We start from the raw sequence: 19,240 nt of genomic DNA, 5'->3' as shown, positions 1-19,240 counted from the left end.
TTGCAATTTCAAAAACTGGCATTTCCGGGAAACAGCTATTATAAGAAAGTGAGGCATTTCTTGCCCATTGGAATCAGAGCAGCATTGCAGGACTTGAATCAGGATTTAATGCATAATTGGGATGAGACTGGGTAGTCAGTCCTGTGTACTGCATTGCTCAGCTCCTGGTGCAGTGAGTTTCTGTGGGTTAAGCAAGTCCGGGCAGGTGACACCACACACGACTTGTAGGGTCTGCATGACGCCCAGTGTCAGTGCCCCCAGGGCAGGGTTGTGGCCGGCTCTCCCGCTCCATGACTGGCATTTCTGAGCATTCTGACCCACGTCAGAGCGGTCTCACGCGTTTTTCCCTGTGTCTGCCTACCGTCGAGCAGGGAGCTATCGTGGGCTGGGAAGTATTTTCAGAGCACATGTGCTGCCGTCTGAAGTCTGTGGACTCAGATTCAGACGGGTGCGGGGTGGGGAGAAGGGTGCCTGTGTGCAGAGACTCTCTCTCGGGTGATTGCAGCACACAGCCTTCCTGGTCATGTCTTCCCAGTGGGCCGAGGCCTAGTGGAGGGTATCACGGGTGTCTGTGCGGCTCTGCTGTTCCTAGCTGTGTGACCTTGAACATATCCTCAAGCCTGGTGACCTCATTTTGAGAAGAGAGAAGTAAGATAATGTGAAAGTGGAATACAAAGTGCTACTGTCAGTCTGCTGGCAGTACCAGAGGCTTGGCTGAGAGTCCCAGCACCGCACAGCTTTGCCCCTTGCTACGTGGTGTTATTGGGCCTGAGGAGATAACCATGTGCTACCCTTGAAGTATGCGGGTACGTGACCCGTGAAGGCATGCACACGGGCAGGGCTTAGCATCAAGAGAGGTGCTTACCAGGAGTACTGTCTTCAGGTGCAGCCCCCATGACCTCGACATCACCTGGAAACTTGGTCGAAATGCAGCGTCTCAGGCCTCGCATTAGACCTGCTGACTTAGAAACTCTGTGTTAAGTAGCTTTTCACACTAAAATTTGACACCAGGGTAACATTAGCCTCAGAATAAGTTAGGAAGTGAGGCCTCCTCTTTAGTTTTTGGAAGAGTTTAAGGAGGGTTGGTGTTAATTCCTCTTTAAGTGGTGGACTTCAGCAGTGAAAGCATCCATTTGCTCCTGGGCGTTTCATTGTTGGAAGGATTTGGTTACTGCTTCAATCTCCTTACCAGTCCCACGTCTTTTCAGATTCCCTGTTTCTTTGTTTTTTTTTTTTTTTTTTTAAACATATTTCTTTTTTTTTTTTATTTTTATTTATTTATGATAGTCACAGAGAGAGAGAGAGAGAGAGAGAGAGAGAGGCAGAGACACAGGCAGAGGGAGAAGCCGGCTCCATGCACCGGGAGCCTGATGTGGGATTCGATCCCGGGTCTCCAGGATCGCGCCCTGGGCCAAAGGCAGGCGCCAAACCGCTGCGCCACCCAGGGATCCCCTCCCTGTTTCTTTGTCAGTCAGTCTTGGTAGGTTGTTTCTGGGAGTGTCATTTAGGTTACGCAGGCTGTTGGTGTACAGTAGTTTATGGCTTTTACAATTCTTTTTTATTTCTGTAGAATGGGTAGTGTTGTCACTACTCAATTTTCTGATTTTTAGTAACTTGAGTCTTCTGGGGTTTTTATTTTATTTTTTTGGTATGCTAAAAGTTTGTCAGTTGTCAATTTTTTCTTGGTTTTGTTGATTTTTTTTAATAGTTTTTCTATTCTTTGAATCTCTGCTCTGATCTTTATGATTTCCTTGTCCTCTTAGCTTTCAATTTAGTTTTTTCTTTTTCTAGTTCCTTATCATGTAAAGTCTTGTTAATTTGGGATCTTTTTTTCAGTGTAAATGTGCATGGTTATAGGTTTCCCCGTGAGGACTGCACTGCTGTATCCCCTAGGTTTTTTTAATGTCGTATGTGCATTTGCATTTAAGTTTGTCGTAAGGGGCCCCTGGGTGGCTCAGTGGTTGGGTATCTGCCTTCACCGTGATCTTGGGGTCCTGCGATCGAGTCCTGCATTGGGCTCCCTGCTCCCCTCTCCTCCTTGGCTCGTGCTTTCTCTTGCTATCTCTGTCTGTTTCTCAAATAAATAAAATCTTAAAAAATTTTTCGTCACAAAGTATTTTCTCATTTCTCTTGTGATTTCTTCTTTGACTCGTTGTTTAAGTGGGTGATCTTTCATTCCCCCTTGTGAACTTCTCAGTTTTTCCTTCAGCTGTTGGTCCCTAGCTTCACTCCTTGTGATCAGTAAAGATACTTTGTATGATTTTAAAGTTTATCACGACTTGTTTTGGGGCCTAATATAAGGTCTGTCCTGGACTGTTTCATGTGCATGGAGAAGAATGTGTGTTCTGCTTTCATTGGGGGAGTGTTCTGCACACATGCATGAGGGCTGGCTGGTCTTCAGTGTGTTCAAGGTCTGTGCTTCCTGATACTTCATCTCTTTCCTGGTGGTTTTTCTCCAATAGAACATGGGCTGTTGAAGTCTCCTGCTATTGCAGCAGAGTTGACTATTGTTCCTCCATTCTCCTCAGCTCGGATGTTTGCTGCCTGTGTGCTTATAATTGTTACATATTCTTGGTGAATTAACCTTTTACCATGATATGATGTCATTCTTGGTGTCTTTGACAATTTTTGATTCAAAGTCTGTTTTGTCTGATATTAGCATAGCACCCCTGCTATCTTGGTTACTATGTATATGGAACGTTTTCTTTAATCCTTTGGATCCCTGTGTCCTTAGATCCATAGTGAGTCTCTTGTAGGGATGCCCGACTGGCTCAGCCGGGGAAGCATGTGACTCCTGATTTTGGGGTTGTAGATTCAGGCCCCACATTGGATATAGAAATTACTTAAAAATAAATCTTAAAAATAAATAAGGTACGCTTTGGGGGCTCAGTGGGTGAAGCACCTGCCTTCGGCTCAGGTCATGATCCCAGGGTTCTGGGATGGAGCCTCGTGTCCAGTTTCTGTGCTCCAGGGGAGCCTGCTTCTCCCTCCCTCCTCTCTGCCCCTCTGACTACTTGTGCATGCACTCTCTCTCTCTGTTAAATAAATAAGTAAAATCTTAAAAAAAAAAAAAAAAAAACAAGTAAAATGAGTCTCCTGGAGTATATTGTTGGATCCCATGCCAAAAGTTTGAAAACTGTTAGAAAGTGGTAAGATCAGTTCATAACTAACATGTCAGAAATTAATATGGCAAAGCATATTATCTTTATAGGGTGTCACCTTGGGAATGCAGAGGCATCTAATGTTGCTGCTGTTTCTCAAAACACATTTGGGTGCCCCTTTTGGGATAGATTTGAGAGCCAGGTTGAGGCACAGGAGAGAATGAGATTTATTACTATTACTTTATTATCACGTACTTTAATCTTAGGAATGTTCCAGATGACTTGTTATTTATTTTCAGAAATAAAAGCCACCTTCAAATGTTTGCCATCATTGGGAATGTTTGAAAGGTTGAGCTGTAGGTTTTCATATATTATAGGAACAGGAGAGAGATGAAAGGTTTAAAGCAATTTGATAGGTGAGGAAGGTAGGCATCCTTAGGTCATCCGGAGCAGGGATTCTGGCTTTAGGTAAATAGCCAATGAACTTTTAAAATTGTAAACCTTAGACCACTTCACTTCTTAAAACCTCAGAGCTTTCCTTTCTTCAGAACAAAAGGCTGACTTCCTACTGTGTCCTCCAAGGCCCTGCTTGAGCTGTCCTTTTCCTGCCAGCTTCTCTGAAGGCAGGACCCATAGCTGCCCTTGCCACTGCCCTAGGCTCCCGCCTGGCTATCCGTGTAACAACTCCACCTCCACACCCCCCACCCAGCATGTTCCTGCCCGGGGGCCTTTGCACTTACTGTTTTTCTGGCCTGAATTGTCCTCCTCCCACATATTTGCATAGTTCACTTTCCTTCCCTGGTGATCTCTGCACCAACTTCCCTTTAATTGGCCTAACCCACTTTATATAATGGTAACTTTTCCTCTTCTTAATCTGCCTGATTTTTGATGTTGTATTTATAACCACCTGCCTTTGTATATTTACTTGCTTATTTTTTGTATTTCCCACAAGGACAGGGTTTTGTCAGTTTTTGTTCATTGCTCTATCCTCATTGTCTAGACCAGGGCCTGGCAGTTAGAACTATTTGATAAATATTTGCCGAATAAGAAAATGAATGACCATTTAGCATGGTGATTATATATTTTAGATTTCCCAGGATATATCTGTTGATAGATGTTCTGGCTTATTGTCAAATCATGAGGCCAGTATATATACATATATATATTTTAACATCCAGTCATTGAAGAACTGTGGGTTGATTTTTTTTATTTTTAAGATTTAATTTATTTATTCATGAGAGACACAGAGAGAGGCAGAGACACAGGCAGAGGGAGAAGCAGGCTCCCTGTGGGGAGCCCGATGTGGGACTCGATCCCAGGACCCCGGGGTCATATCCTGAGCCGAAGGCAGATGCTCCACGGCTGTGCCCCCCAGGTGTCCTGAGGTTACTATATTTGGAATAAAAAATATGATCATGTACCTCTGTGTTGTAGGATCATTCCAAGTCTGAGATTCTGTGATTGCCCATACGCCACAAGGCCTGGGCAGTGGGTGCTCCCCAGGAATCTGTGGATGAATTGAATGGAGACCTCCAGGAGCATTTTGATGGAGCCTCTTTCTGCCCTTGACCTAACTGCTGTTACAGCCCATGGTTAATGATTTCAGACCCTGTGCTTGTGCAGGAGCTGTGATTCACAGCAATTATTTTCAGAATAGAAACTTTGGGTGTAATGGTCAAAGCCTGGGGCTGACTTGGTTTTAATTAAATGTAATTCATTGAATTTGGGTTAATAACTAGTCATTACAAAGAAAAAGTAGTTCAGCAAACACCTGTTGCATCTGGGCAAGGGAGATAAATGGTTTAAGTTCTTTTTTTTAAAATTTTTTAAAAAATTTATTTATGATAGAGAGAGAGAGAGAGAGAGAGAGGCAGAGACACAGGCAGAGGGAGAAGCAGGCCCCACGCACCGGGAGCCCGACGTGGGATTCGATCCCGGGTCTCCAGGATTGCGCCCTGGGCCAAAGGCAGGCGCCAAACCGCTGTGCCACCCAGGGATCCCGGTTTAAGTTCTTTTGAGAAGAATGCTGACTTTCATGGTCTTTGCCATCAGGATTTGACCCTGAAGCATGGTTGGCGAACTGGTGCGATTATCCCGGAGCTGAGATCCGAGCTCAGAATCATGAACACGGAGCAGTACATTCAAACCATGACCTGGCTGCAGACCCTGACCGGGTTATTGGAACAGATGCAGGTTTGGGATTTTTTTTTTTCCCTCTTCTATGTTTTCTTTAAGGCTGAAGTTAGTCCATGAGCCAAAGTTACTTCTTTTTAATTGTGGTTATAAAGCACAAGGTGTAAGTCATCGTGCAGAATAACTCCTGGGGTTCTCTTGCCCCTAAGAAGAGTTTTGTCAGCCTCCCTGCGAAGAGAACTTTAAAAATGCCCCGAAAATTCATTCCGAGAAAGAGCTTTGTGGGGCCATGTAGATGCGCATGTTTCCCCGCAGGAACCCTGTGTCCTTGCCTCTGCACTATAGCTCTGTTGGGAGAGGGCCCATGGGGTGTGTTATTCAAGAACTGCTGATGCGTGGGCCTGGTCCGGCTTCTGCCCCTGGCCTGCTGTGGGACTGCGCCGTTCTGGGCCTCAGTTTCCCTGGCTTACTGGAGGGACTCTCAAAGCAAAAGTTCGGATGTCTGTGTGCAGCCACCCTTTGACTTGAGGAGAATGCGTATGGTTTGCTGGTCACTGGAGTTCAGTGGCAGGTTTTTCTGTATGGAAGGTAGGTGGCCAGTCGTGGACAGTTAGTGAGGAATGCTGTTTTGGTGATTTTCTGGCCCGTGGCCCATGGATTTTCTGCCTTGACTTGTAGCCATGACCCACTCTGAGGCTCCTGAGATGCCTTGCTGCCCTCTGGGTTCAGCTGACTCGGCCTGCAGCCTCCCTGCCTGAGTGCTTAGGAGGAGCCTGGGCGCCCTCCCTCTTGTCTGACACCTGTGTTCTGGCCATAGCTGGGTGCCCACACCTGCCAGCCCGCTTTGGGAAGGGCAGGGAAGTGCCCTCCTGGCCCAGCCAGCAGTCCTCGAGGGGGCAGCTGAGACCGAGCCAAGGTGGGGCTGGCAGCAGTGGCAGACATCCCAAGTATGGGGCCTCACACATCCCCCAGGGTCTCTTCCAGCGTGCTCTGCCCACATTGGTTCTTGCCTTGTCCATCATGCTGGTCTGTGAGATGCTTTTCTAAAAATCAAAGGCATCAGTTCTGGGTTGATGTAGCTGCAAGTCTGTACATAGGTCACCCAGTGATAATAGTTACTTTTCCTATGCCACACATTGTGCCACGTGCTGGCTGCACACACGTTGGTCATTAATAGTCCTGCTGTCCTTTGTAGGCAGGTGTGATTTTCCCATGTTAGAATAAGGAGACTGTGTGTTTGGGAATTGGGCAACATGTGTGAGATCATAAAATGGCGAGAACTTGAACGCAGACTTATGTGATGCCTAGTCCATGCCTTGAGCAGGTGTCAGCGTGCTTCCCTACTCTTCAGTTTGGAGGTCTCAAGTGTGGTGAAGGGCCCTTATGCCAGGTGTGCTTTCTGTGGTGCTGGCAGCTGGGTGATGCACAGACACAATCTGCATGTCGTTGGTGTCACTACATTTTATTTTATTATTTAAATTAAAAAAAAATTAGAGTATGCACCGCACATGCATGAGAGCAGAGGGGAGAGCAGAGACTCTTCAGGCAGGCTCCCCACCCCATGCGGGACTCTACCTCACCAGCCCAAAATCGCAATGTGAGCCGAAACCAAGAGCTGGATGCTTAGCCAGCTGAGCCACCTGGACCTCCCATGTGTCTCCACATTTTAGCTTTGAGGGTAGTCTTGTTTTCTTCTCTCTGATCTATATAAAAGGCTTGATAATTAAGGACTGGAAGTGCTGGAACTATTTCTCCGACTTTGGAGGTAAAATTTTATAAGGCATCAGGTAGGGGAAGGAAGAAGAGAGTAGTGCCATTCACATCGCCACCCCCCATTTATAGGAGAGGAAATTGAGTCTCAAGGATGAATAACTTATCTTGAATTCCAGAGTTAGTGAGCAGCAGAACCAACCTGTTTAGAAATGTTCTAGATACTGCGTTCTAGAACCACAGTCCACACATGGCACAGACACCATGTTCTAGATTCCTTGTTCTAGACACTGTTCCAGATGCTAAGGGCTTTGAAGTAGATGCTGATGGCCGCACCTGAGCACAGAAGGGGAGGATAGCCTGCACAGGTGAAGGCTGAGCTGTGGTGTAGGTCCTGCCAGCCCAACTCAAGTCTTACCTTCCACACTGACAGCTCGTGGCCTCTACTACTTTCCGCAGCTTTCTGTGCAGTTAGATCCACCAGGATGGAGAGAAGTGTGGCAGGAAATTAAAAAAAACCCAAGATGAATGTCATTTCTCAAGTTCTTCCTCTTCCCTGCTCCCCTCCCTGCTGCCCCCATGTTCACCTGAAAAGCTAAATTATTCCAGTGACACTGGGTCACATATTTCTGTAGACTCCCCTGGGTGGGGGGTTATTTTCAGAAATGTAGTACATTATTGGGATTCTTTCCTGAAGATGAACATTAGTCCTTGGAGGTTGTGTTTGATCTTTGTCATTGGTGGAGCCAGCTGTGTGTCCTTTGGAACCCATCAGATGAACCCAATGTAAGTATTTGATTTTGGTCTTAAGAAAATAGCTGTGAAGAATAAAGATAATTTTGTTAACTGGCCTGGAAGTGCAGGCCAGAACGGCATGATGGAGGGTGTTTGAGTGTGCTCCTGGGTTATTGTGGCACGACTGCATTTCGGTTGGGGGTCAGGGGACTGCAGCAGAGGGCTAGGCTGCTCAGTATATCGGGCTGTGCAGGGCAGGCGCCTGTCATGGCCGCTGAGCTCTGCTCGCAGCACAGAAGCATCCCTGGACACTGGGGTTGTGTCCCGGTGGCCTTATTGGTGCACATGAAGTGTGAATTTTGTATCACTTTCATGTATCACAAAATTGCTTTTCTTTTGATTCCCCACAACTGCCCCCCCCCCCCCCAATTTGGAAAGGGACTTACTCTTTTTTAAAGATTTTTATGTATTTATTTGAGAAAGAGAGAGCGTGCACACATACCAGAAGGGGTGAGGGATAGAGGGAGAGGGAGAAGCAGACCCCCAAGAAGCAGGGAGCCCAATATGGGACTGGATCCCAGGACCCCAGGATCATGACCTGAGCCGAAGGCAGATGCTCAACCACTGAGCCCACCAGGGGCCCCTGAAAGGAACTTATTCTTAAGCTCAGAAGCCGAGGGGAAAACTGGGTGGTGGGCTGAACTCGGCCTCCCTGGTAGAGGCTGTGGCGTGGGCTGGGTTGCGGTGCCCTGTGCACACTGGGTGGGAGGGCTGGTGCCACAGGCCCAGGCAGAGTATCATCTAGTTTTGCTAATGCAGAGCTGGTTAGGCTAATTTGTGATCTGTGATCAGGCCAAAGGTGGGATCAGCTTCTGGTTAGCCTTCTCTGATACTATGTGCCCCCTGGACTGCATGGTTACGTAAAGATTAGTGTACCTCATGAGCACACCCTTCTTTCTGAAGTGGTTTAAAGTAGATTTCAGGCCTATAGGAGACCCTATAGGGGGAGCAGAGCTGGAAAAAGAGGTGCCTCAAGGAAATATAGCTTTTTTTTTTTTTTTTTTTAAATGGGAGAGACTTGAGTGTGTACAGATGCTGATGGGAGGGCGCCGGGTGAAGGGCTGAGCGTCTGGCAGTGAAGGTGCGCGGCGGAGAAGGGTTCCAGGAGGGCGGAGGGGGCATCACCAGAGGAGCTGGAGAACGTGCCCTGAATTGGGAGACCCAAGTTGGCCCTTGATATGTGCAGCCCTGCCCTGGTATGGGGCTGCCGGGGGCTGCGGGGGCACGGAAGTCACGTGTCCCAGGGCAGCTTGTTTAGGACAGTGCTGTGCAGTAGCTGGAAATCCTTAGGCCCCAGGAGTTCTCCCTTCCTGCATGATAGGCGGTGAGGAACCAGAAATTGCTCCCTCCTGCTGAGACAGGGTGCAGGAGCCTGGGTCCTGGGCTGAGAAGGGGCTGTGGGCAGAGGTGGGGGGTTCCCACTCATGGACGGTCTCCTTGCTCGTTTTGTCATGGTCTGTTTACCTACATGTGCCTCCTGTGGGGTGTGTGAGCTTGCTTGTCCTCTGTTGTACCCTCAGCATCGAGCACAATGCTGGGCAGATAGTAGGTGCTGAATACATATGTGCATATTTGTGTGCGTGTGTATGTGCATGCAGGTGTATGTGTGTGTGTGTGTGTGCATGCATGTGTGTTTGCATGTGTATGTGTGTGCATGTGTATGGACATTTGTGTTTGTGGCACCCTACACATTTTGGTGCCGTTTCTGATCCAGTCACATAACTCGTGGAGCCTGTACTCTGTAGTGAGCATTTTCCTGGGTGAAGTATGCAGACTAAAGCATGCCCTCAGAGCCTCTGTGGCTCCCAGGAGCCGTCGCAGTGTCTGGCACTCCTGCCATGCATGGCCGGGTCCCCCTTTGGGAGCTGCCCCCTGCCAGTACAGGCACAACACCCAGGTACAGGCTTCGTGCATGCGGGTTTGTGGGTGGCCGAGGCCCTTTGCAGCTGCCTGCCTGCCCGTCAGGCAGTGGAGCTGGGCAGATGCTAGGCAGCAGAGGGCCAGGCTCCCACATGGGAAGCACGTGGTCTGCTTGCTTGGTGTTTCTTCCGGGTCCTATGGCTGCTGTGTGACCATGAGTTTGGGGACCCCCCTGTCCCTGCCATCACTGGCGCCTCTGACCCCGCCATGGGCAATCTCTGTTCAGCCACAAGACACTTGGGAGACTCTATTAGGATGTGGGCAGTGGTCATCTCTCTTTTTGCTTTTTGCTCACATTTCAGCCCAACGAGGGAATCCTCTGCTTTTCCAGAGGTGCTCTACCTGCTTGTCTCTTATAAAACCATGATTTATTTTCTCTTGAACACTTTAGAGGATAATATAACATGAAGGGAAAACATTAAAACCATTTATAATCCTACTTTCTGTACACAAAGAAAAATTTTCACGTTCAAGGAGTAGAATTCTTCTAAGAGCTGCCTGTTAAAAAGGTCATAATCTAATGAGCTTTTGTGCAGCGAGAGCAATCTCAGTGATTAGCTTGTATCCTGCAGGTTCACAGAGATGTCGAGTCACAGCTGGTTTTACAGGAGTGGAAGAAGGAAAGAAAGGAGATGAGGTAAGAGGGGTCTGTTTTGAATGCAGTGAGCCTACCACCCTGTCTGCACCCCGCTCAGCCCCAGCCAGCCCTCCTTGTGCAGCTGCCAGGGGTGAAGGTCACTCTTGACATCGCCAGAACCAAGCATGTCTGTGGTCGTGTGGGATGTGTGACATTTATTTGTGCAGCAGTGACCTTTCCCAAACCTCCTGCCTTTGCCTTTCAATGCCAGGGTTAAAGTTGCTGTCGTTGACCACCCCTCTCCCTGCCTGCTTGACTTTCATGTTCGGGCAGCTGGTGGCCCGGTGGGGGTCATGCTGCGCAGTGTTGCTCATGGGACAGCATAGGGGCAGGCCCTGAGCCCCAGTGGATTCTCAGGGCTCCTGAGCCCCGGGGCTTATCTGTAACCAGGGATATGTAAGCATGCAGTGTTGAAATGCTTATTGGTGAGGATAGCCCTCCTGTAGTCTGCGGTCTGGCGTGGGGACATCTTAGGGGAACAATGGTCTGAAGAGGCCTGTGGACAGTTGAGCTTCCCTAAGAAGGATGCTGTATACACAGACGCTGTTGAGACCACTTCAGCTCTTGTGCGTGACCTCCCCTCACCTGCTGGGACGGCTTCTGGTGTGGAAGGAGTGGTCACTCCCTGAGTCCTGGGCTCTGAGCAGTGGATTGCCTGCTTGCGGGGGGTTGGGGGTCCTCCTTCGGGGGTGGAGAGGGGACAGAGTCCTCCTTGGGGGGTGGAGAGGGGACAGAGTCCTCCTTGGGGGGTGGAGAGGGGAGAGAGTTCTCCCTGGGGGGGTGGAGAGGGGACGGAGTCCTCCCTGGAGGGTAGAGAGGGGACAGCGTTCTCCCCGGGGGTAGAAAGGGGATAGAGTTCTCCCTGGGGAGTGGAGAGAGGTCAGAGTCCACTCTGGGGGTGGAGAGGGGACGGAGTCCTCCCCAAGGGGTGGAGAGGGGATAGAGTCCTCCTGAGGAGGGTGGAGAAGGGATAGAGTCCTCCCCGAGGAGTGAAGGGACAGTCCTCCCCAGGGGTTGGAGGAGGTCAGAGTCCTCCTGAGGGGGGTGGAGAAGGGATAGAATCCTCCCCAAGGGGTGGAGAAGGGACAGAGTCCTCCCCAGGGGTTGGAGGAGGTCGGGAGTCCTCTCCAGGGGGGGGGTGGAGAGGGGTCAGAGTCCTCCTGAGGGGGGTGGAGAAGGGACAGAGTCCTCCCGGGGGGGGGGGGTTGGAGAGGGGTCAGAGCCCTCCCGGGGGATGGAGAGGGGATAGAGTCCTCCCCGAGGGGTGGAGAAGGGACAGAGTCCTCCCCAGGGGTTGGAGGGGGTCAGAGTCCCCCCCAGGGGGGGTGGAGAAGGGACAGAGTCCTCCTGGGGGGGGTTGGAGAGGGGTCAGAGCCCTTCCGGGGGATGGAGAGGGGATAGAGTCCTCCCTGGGGGGGGGTGGAGAGGGGAAAGGGTCCTCCTGAGGGGGGTGGAGAGGGGATAGAGTCCTCCCTGGGGAGGGGGTGAAGAGGGGTCAGAGCCTTCCTGGGGGGTAGAGAGAGTATAGAGTCCTCCCCAGGGGGGGTAGAGAGGGATCAGAGTCCTCCCGGGGGGGTGGAGAGGGGATAGAGTCCTCCGGAGGAGGGGGGTGGAGAGGGGATAGGGTCCTGGGGGGGGGGTGAAGAGGGGTCAGAGCCCTCCCAGGGGTAGAGAGGGGATAGAGTCCTCCCCAGGGTGGGTGGAGAGGGGACAGAGTCCTCCCTGAGGTTTGGAGAGGCGTCGCAGTCCTCCTGGGGAGTGGAGAGGGGACGCGGCAAGGTGTGAGGCCCTTGGAGCCGCCAGACGGGTTATTTGCGTGTCGCAGACGCCTCCTCGGCCCTGCTATCGGAGCACTGTCGAGTTCCTCACGGGCCGTCACTTACGGGAGTCGTCACAGTGACCTCGTAGAGGGTCTCGAGCCCATTGTGCTGAGGGGCGGTTTGCACCCAGAACATTCTACCCCCCGCCCCCCCCCCCCCCCGGCCGGGGAGCCTGCGCAGCGTGCAGGGGGAGGGCCTGGGCCCACCGAGGCGGCTCTAGGGACCAGGGCAGGGGCGCCCCCCTCTCCGGGCCGCACTGGCGGGTCCGGCGCCCTGAGCTCCTGTGCTGCGGCGTCCTGAGGCGTTTCTCTCTCCGCGGCCGCGCTCTCCTCTTGCCCCTTCAGGGACATGACCAAGAATTTCTTCAACGCCCAGTTCGGAAGCTTGTTCCGCACGGACCAGAACCCGACGTACTTCCTGAGGCGCCTGTCGCGTTTCGCCGACATCTATATGGCGTCCCTGAGCTGCCTGCTCAGCTACGACGTCAGCCACACGTTCTACCCGCGCAGGACTCCGCTGCAGCACGAGCTGCCCGCCTGGTCCGACGGCGCCCGCGCCCCCGCCCCCGCCCCCGGCAGCGCATGCGCGCCCCTGCGGGAGGCCCACGGCGACTAGGCCCCGCCCCGCCCCGCCCCGCCCCGCGGCCGCTCCCCGGGCAGCCCCGCCCCCGCCGGCTGGACGCGCCGCCGTTGACTCCTGTGCCGGGGACCGTCGCTTTTGGAAAAGATGCCAACACGCCGTTTTATATTTATTTCGCCGTCCGCCAGTTCCGCCTCGGCCCTGGTCGCCGGGCGCTCGGCCGCTTCGCGGAAGCCGTGCGGTCAGCCCTCGGCTCGCAGGGGCCGCGGTGGGCGCCCGGGCCCGGGTGAGCGGGGAGCTCCGGCTGCCGTCCCCCGCGCCAGCCGCGGAGCCGTTCTAGGCCCTTCCGTGGGAAACGGGCTGACGGTGCACGGCAGGTCTCCGGCGGCCGCAGCCTGCGGGGACCTGGGGGCCACGTCAGGGGGCTCCGACACGGGTGAGCTCCGGCGGGGCTCCCGTGGCAGGACGTGTCACCTGCTGGGACACCCAGGCCCCGAGGAGGCTTCTGCGAAGGAGCGAGACGAGCCGCACGTCCTTGACCCTTGGCGGCCCTCGGGGTCACCCCCCGGCCCTCGCGCCCGCGGGACCCCTGTGCTGCTGCCCGTGCGGACTGGCCGCCCCTTCCCCGGGGACGGAGGCGAGGCGAGGAGGCGCCGCTCTCTGCCGGGCCGCGGGACCCGGGCGTAGGCTCCAGGTGCGGGAAGCGCGCGGGTCAGAGGAACTGGCGCGTGTGTGGTGGGCCTCCCACCACGTCATCAGCCTGGAAAAGCCCACCCAGGTGGTGTTCCTTCGCCCGCGGCGGGACAGAAGACCGAGCTGGAGACCGAAGTGTCGGGGTCGGGGAGGGCTGCGCTGTCACCCTGCGGGGCCGTGTTGGGCACTTGACGCGCAGGCTCCAGCGGGGGCAGAGGAGGTGGCCCGGCACCCCAGACCCCGCCCCTGCTGTGTGTGTGGGGCTGCCTGCGAGTGGGGTGGTGTTCCTGGGGTGTAGGGCGGGAGGGGACACCTAGGAATGGCCTTGCGGAGCGAGCAGGAATCAAGCGTCCCTTGTATTCTGGGGGCAGCGCCAGTGCCCGCGCTTATTCCCAGTGGCAGGTCTGTGGAGGGGCCGTGCAGTGCGGGCCTTGTCCGGCTTTTGCTGTGATGAGTGGATGGGAACCGGCCGCCCATGACAGCTTGGCACCCCGTAGACTGGCTGCGACAGGGAAACTCAGAAGCGAGTTGCGGCCCCCTGCACGCTGCTGCTCATCTGCCCTTTAGATCCCGTAGGTCCTTCCGCCCTTTTATTTTACTAATGAATTTGGTTATGAGCACAGAGGCCGGTTTTCCTAGGATGGGGCAGCAAGGGGCAGCGCTGTCTGCTGGGTGTTAGCGCCCAGGCATCGTGAGCAGCAGGGGCTGTCGGAGCCTGGTGACCACAGTGCAGGTGGGTCCCAGAAGCGCCCAGTGGTGGGGCCCTCAGCAGACACACTGCTGCTTTTGGCTTTGGGGTTCGTGCTTGGAGACGCCGAGCAACGAGGTAAATAAAGAATGTTTTCCTCTCCCTCCACCAGTTCTAATCAATCAGTCCGTCACGGACGTGTCCTAGGTACTGGTTGTCCTAGGTGCTGGTAGCGGTGTCTGGTTGACCCAACGGGAAGCAGCGCTGGTTTAAAGCTGCCTTTGCGGGTGGGTAGCCTAGGTGAGGCAGGCTTTAGTTGGGGGAGAAGCAGGTTTTCCTGGAATGAGGAATGTCTCTTATGACATCGTGTCAGCCAAGACTTCAGCTCTGGGCCACTGGACACGGCGTGCTGGGCTCACAGGGCCTGGCACCTGTCCCCAGGGGCCCGGAGCCTGTGGCTGGTGGCCACTCAAGGATGGACAGAGGCATTCTTCCTGCCACTGCTTGGTCGGGAGAGATTGTGGCTCGGCCAGGCTCGGGCACCTGGTCTCATGGTGCGCCCTGGGAGGGAGTGTGTTTTGTAGCATGTGAACAGTCAGCTGGGAACGTGAACAGAATAGAGTTGGTTGGTACACTGAAAAGCAGCTTCTGCTTCTCGCGTGGGTGGGGATGGCGGGGAGGGGACAGCCGGGAGGCCCCAGGCCCGCGGATTGCCTCAGAGGGGTCCCGCACAGCTGGTTTGCCGTGGCTTTTATAGACAAAACTTGCCTTTTAAAATATTTTAGGGGTTTGGTTTAGAATGTCCTCCTTTCTCCTGACATAGCCATTTTTTTTTTTTTTTTTTTTTAAATTGTAAGACTTGTCCTCAGCCCCATTTTCTGCCACCAGCACTAATGCCACAGATGCTCTGATCCTGGTGTGGGCACATTTCACGCTGAGTTACTAGTTGCTTTGAATGCATTGACCCTGTTAATTATTGCAGAGGAGAAATGAGATGTGTTCTTCCCCCCTCACTAATTTAGCTTTGGGTGAACTAAACGGCTTTTCCTTTCTTGCCCCCTGAGGCCCCAGAAGCCATAGAGTCTGCTGAATCCTGGAGTTGGTTCCCTGGGCCCGAGGCTCGTTTGCTGCCAAACACCCCCTTGGGGCCCTTGTCCAGAATGTTCTAAGACTACGTGTGGCTGGAGGCAGGTTCCTCGATTGTTCTGTTCAGCCCACTAGGGAGCCTGTGTTCTGCCCCCTAAGACTCATTTCCTTGTGTGAGGGTGTGTTTTCTTCCTCATGTCCTCGCCTGCACTAGCACCTGGGAGCTTGGCCTCGGGCTCAGTCAGCCTTTAACTGCCGGTGGACCTCGGAGGGAGGGGATAGGCTTGCCCCGCAGGGTTGGGTTCAGCGAGGAAGGGCTGGTGGTCAACTCTGCTCCCTGCCACCCCCTTCCCCGCCTTGGGGCTGCGGCCTGGGTTGGGCGCCCCCGATGGTTGCCCTCCCCCCCCACCCGGTGCTTTGTGTTGGCGGCAACGATCCCCGCACCTCGGGCCTGCAGACGAGGGCCTGCACACAGGTAGAGAGCTTGCTGTACCCCTACAAGCGGCTTCCAGGTACATGGACTCTGGCCAGTGTTCCCCGCACGAGGCAGACCACCGGGTGTAGTGAGGGGCCTGGCTGAGTGCTCTGCCCATGACTGTGCCACACATGGTGCTGGCTGTGCGCTGCCTGGAACAGCCTTGGGGACCTTAGGACGCCCTGGAGCATCCCCCACTCGGACAAAGTCATGCCTCTTCCTCTGGGAGCACCTGCTCCAGCCCTGCCTGCTTCTCTCCCCAGCCCCTCCTTCCCGCCCCTTCTCCTCTTCCCCTCCCCCTCCCTAGGCGTCCATCCCAAGTGCCCCCGTCCTGGTCCTGGGCGCACACCCTGCACTGTCTGGCGGCTTCCAGGACCCACCTTGCTCCCGCGCCTCTACTCTGGCCCCACAGTTTAGCAGAGCGACAGGTTGCGCCCTGTGGCATCAGGCCGATCGTGCAGGGGTACGCAGACCTACTATTTATTCTGAATGTGAATTTGCTATTTATTCCCAATGTTGATTTGATGTCCTAAGATCAAACTTGTTGCCAAATAAAAGTTTGAACTGTGTTGTCCAGTTTCTTGTGCGTGCTCTGTGCTTGCGTGCTGCTGTGGCAAAGCCCTACCAGGACCTAAGGGACCCAAAAGGAACAGCCCCTGAGGAGGGGAGGAGGGTGTGGTTCCTGGTTTGCCCCTTCCAGCCCAGTGGCCTGGCAAAGTCAGAACTGGGTGGGGGGGAGCTGTGTCGTCAGTTCCCGGTCCCCTTTAGGATGGGATGAGAGTTCCCTGGCGGGAAGTACCACCGTGGGCTTGTCCCTTTGTGAGATGGGGGACACTGGGGCCGTTTCTACTTTCTGGCTGTTAGGAATCCCGCTGCTATGAGCGGGCAGATATGTTACCATGGGGACGTGTTCTCCACTTCCCCGGGTGTAGACCGAGGAGTGGAACTTCTGGATCATGTGGTCACACTGTGTTTAAACATTTGAGGAATGGAGCCACTTCTCCGCATGGCCACACCACTTCACTGCCCACCTCTCAGCAATGTGGGGGGGTCTGACTTCACATCCTTGCCCACACCTGTCTGATTACAGCCACCCTCGGGAGGGGAAGTGCTGTCTCCCTGTGGTCATCGTGTCTCCCAACACAAACAAGCAAACAAAACCAAGAAAAAAGAATTCCTAAGGCAGGTGTTGACTAAATGCCATGGCCCTTAATGAGCCCGAATAACTGGACTTCACCTTCAAACTTTGACCCTTCCTGCAGCACACAGTATTTTTGTTTCTCGAAACACCAGATTTGTTCCATTGGCGTTCATTCTCTTTCATAAACATTTATTGAGCACCGTGTGTGTGCTGGACCCTGAGACACAGGGGGCACGGGGGCAGACCTCGGCCTTCGGATGCTTATGGTCTAACAGGGAGGGGAGGCAAGGTCATGGTTAGTGCTGGGAGGACATAGTTAAGTGCCATCTGAGGGTACAAAGGGACAGCAGAGAGTTGGGCCCCCTGGATAGGTGGGTGGATTTAACCTGGTCTGTCACCCACAGAAACGAGATAACCCCTAGATTCACCAAACAGATGAGGTATGCTTGAGTGCTTCATATTTGAAGTGTTAAAGGACCTGACATTCCAAAGGGCAGCTGGTGCTGAAGATGCATGGTGACGGGCTGTTGGAGGAGGCAGGGTGGCTTGGGCAGTTTGGGCAGGCGGGCGGCTGAGAGCAGGCGGGCGGCCAAGGGCAGGTGGGCAGTCGGGGCAGGTGGGTGTCCGGGGCAGGTGGGCAGGGCAGGGCCCTCACAGTGCCCCCAGGGGGTCCCTGCTGTCCCGCTGCTGGCCTTCAGCATCCTGGAAAAGAGAGAGGTCCATGCCATTCCCACTGCTAGCCTTGCTGCTTGCCCAGTCTCTGCGGGTGGAGCACTACTTCCGGCCGCTGCTCAGGGCCTCCATGAGTTGAGACCCTGCCACCCCACAGTCCACCCCCTCCCCACCCTAAGTATCTCAGGCTGAAGGAATTTCTGAGACAGCAGCAGCAGCAGGACGGGCAGCCCTCCCTATGGGGTCAGAAGACAACGCTGATCCCCAGGGATGAGGAATCTGGAGCCAGGACCCATCTCCAAATAACCTGGCTACGGGGCCGACCCTGAGCCAGAGCCCACCCAGTCCTGTCAGGTCTTCACACATATCGCGGAAGCTTTCTGCCCTGGTCTCATCAGGTCCTCGTTCCCTCATGGGGGATCCCACCTACGTGCAAACTTTCAGTGAAGCTTCTGTGCTTTCTCCCCGTGAATCTGTCCGACTACTTCCAGGTCCAGCCAGGGACCCTACGAGGGCAGAGGAAACCTTTTTCCATCCCTACAGCCTGAAACACTGCTTCTCCAGTGCCCGGTGAGGGCGTGTGGTGGGGTGTGTGTCCGGCGCTGTCTGGGGTCGGGAGGCAGGTGCGGCGGCCTGGGGGCAGCCCGGCCTGCAGCTCTGTGCCCAGGACAGGTCTTCTCAGCTCTGCTGGCTTCTCCTACTCGGTGAAGGGCCTTGATGGTGTGCAGGGAAGTGTGAGGATTAAATGAGATACGACATTGAGGATGGCACCAGCTCCCTACGAAAAGGTGCTGATTTCTATGTTCACAAAAACCTGCGTTCAGATTAAACATTCTTCTTCCAACTCTGGCGCATTGGTGGGGGTCTACTCAGAACCCAGAAGCTGTGCTCCCCAGGCAGCACCCCAAGCTGTGTGCCGTGTGCACCTCTGATGGCGCCGAGGTTTTGTGAGGCTGCAGGAGCTGCGTCCGGGTGTCCGGGCTGGCTGCGACAGTGCCAGGTACGAGGGTAGAGGACAGCTGTAGGACTTCTGATCCTGGGGCAGTTCTGCCCCCTGGGCTGATGGGAAAGGCTTGTGAGTGTCCCGTGTCTGGGATACGCCATGTACTGCGTCAGGAGTCTCCATGCCTGGGACTGGCGGTGCCGTCAGGAGAGGACAGGCAGCGGGAGGCGTGGAGGGTGCAAAGCATGATGGGGACCGTCCCCCCCCAACCCCCCCCAGCTAGCAGTGCATGTGGAACTGAGCCACCAGGTAGCAGACGCATAGCCGGCCTCCCCCTCCCACATCTGCGTGGGAACCTTCTCGTGGGCTTGGTTGGGAGAACAAAATCAGACATGCCCTGATTGTTTCCCTCTGTGAAGGTATAAGTCGTGCTCCGTGGACAGGGGAACATGGCGTTTACAGTGCTTTGAGCAGAGGGACGATGACGCCCGTCGCAGCACATGGCCACACGGTACTTGTGTAATATCCCAGGGCTGACGGATGCGAGGGCAGCTACCGGCTGCAGCCCGGGGGGGGGGGGGGGCAGCTGCGTCCTTGCAGGAAATCCTCCCAGCTGCTGCCTAGCTTTAGTTGCCTCCCGAGCGTCTGAACCAGCAGCCCAGGTGTGGGTTATTTCCCGGGACCTGCGTCATGCTGGTGGCCGGCCCCTGAGGTGCACACTAGCTGCCGACGTTTCTTATCTTCGTGTACAGGGAAGAATTATGTTTTATTCCTGGTTTCTCAGCGAAGACCTGGATCGAGCAGGATGACAGCAGGTGCACCTTCCACCTGTGGGGAGCATCGGGCA

At 54.2% G+C, this 19,240-nt stretch overlaps 2 protein-coding genes across 11 annotated transcripts in view; one reads left to right on the top strand and one right to left on the bottom strand.

Annotated features, from left to right (window-relative positions):
- NT5DC3 (5'-nucleotidase domain containing 3) overlaps positions 1-16,216 on the top strand; it is a 94,095-nt gene extending 77,879 nt beyond the window's left edge. For all 7 annotated transcript variants that reach the window (XM_077846127.1, XM_077846126.1, XM_077846129.1 and 4 more), the window contains 3 exons: positions 5,154-5,294; positions 10,232-10,296; positions 12,461-16,216. In XM_077846127.1, coding sequence (XP_077702253.1) covers positions 5,154-5,294; positions 10,232-10,296; positions 12,461-12,731 — 477 coding nt within the window. In that variant the 3' untranslated portion in view covers positions 12,732-16,216. The remainder of the gene's footprint in view (positions 1-5,153; positions 5,295-10,231; positions 10,297-12,460) is intronic.
- A 734-nt stretch (positions 16,217-16,950) lies between these two features.
- Positions 16,951-19,240, bottom strand: part of STAB2 (stabilin 2) — a 139,565-nt gene continuing 137,275 nt past the window's right edge. For 3 of the 4 annotated variants that reach the window (XM_077846118.1, XM_077846119.1, XM_077846121.1), the window contains one exon: positions 16,951-17,480. In XM_077846118.1, the coding sequence (XP_077702244.1) occupies positions 17,430-17,480 (51 nt within the window). In that variant the 3' untranslated portion in view covers positions 16,951-17,429. The other variant, XM_077846120.1, reaches the window with a different exon arrangement.

Source organism: Canis aureus, chromosome 13 (genome assembly GCF_053574225.1).
Source record: "Canis aureus isolate CA01 chromosome 13, VMU_Caureus_v.1.0, whole genome shotgun sequence".
Lineage (NCBI taxonomy): Eukaryota > Metazoa > Chordata > Mammalia > Carnivora > Canidae > Canis > Canis aureus.
The sequence above is the reverse complement of the archived record's forward strand: the minus strand, read 5'-3'. Positions and strand labels throughout refer to the sequence as shown.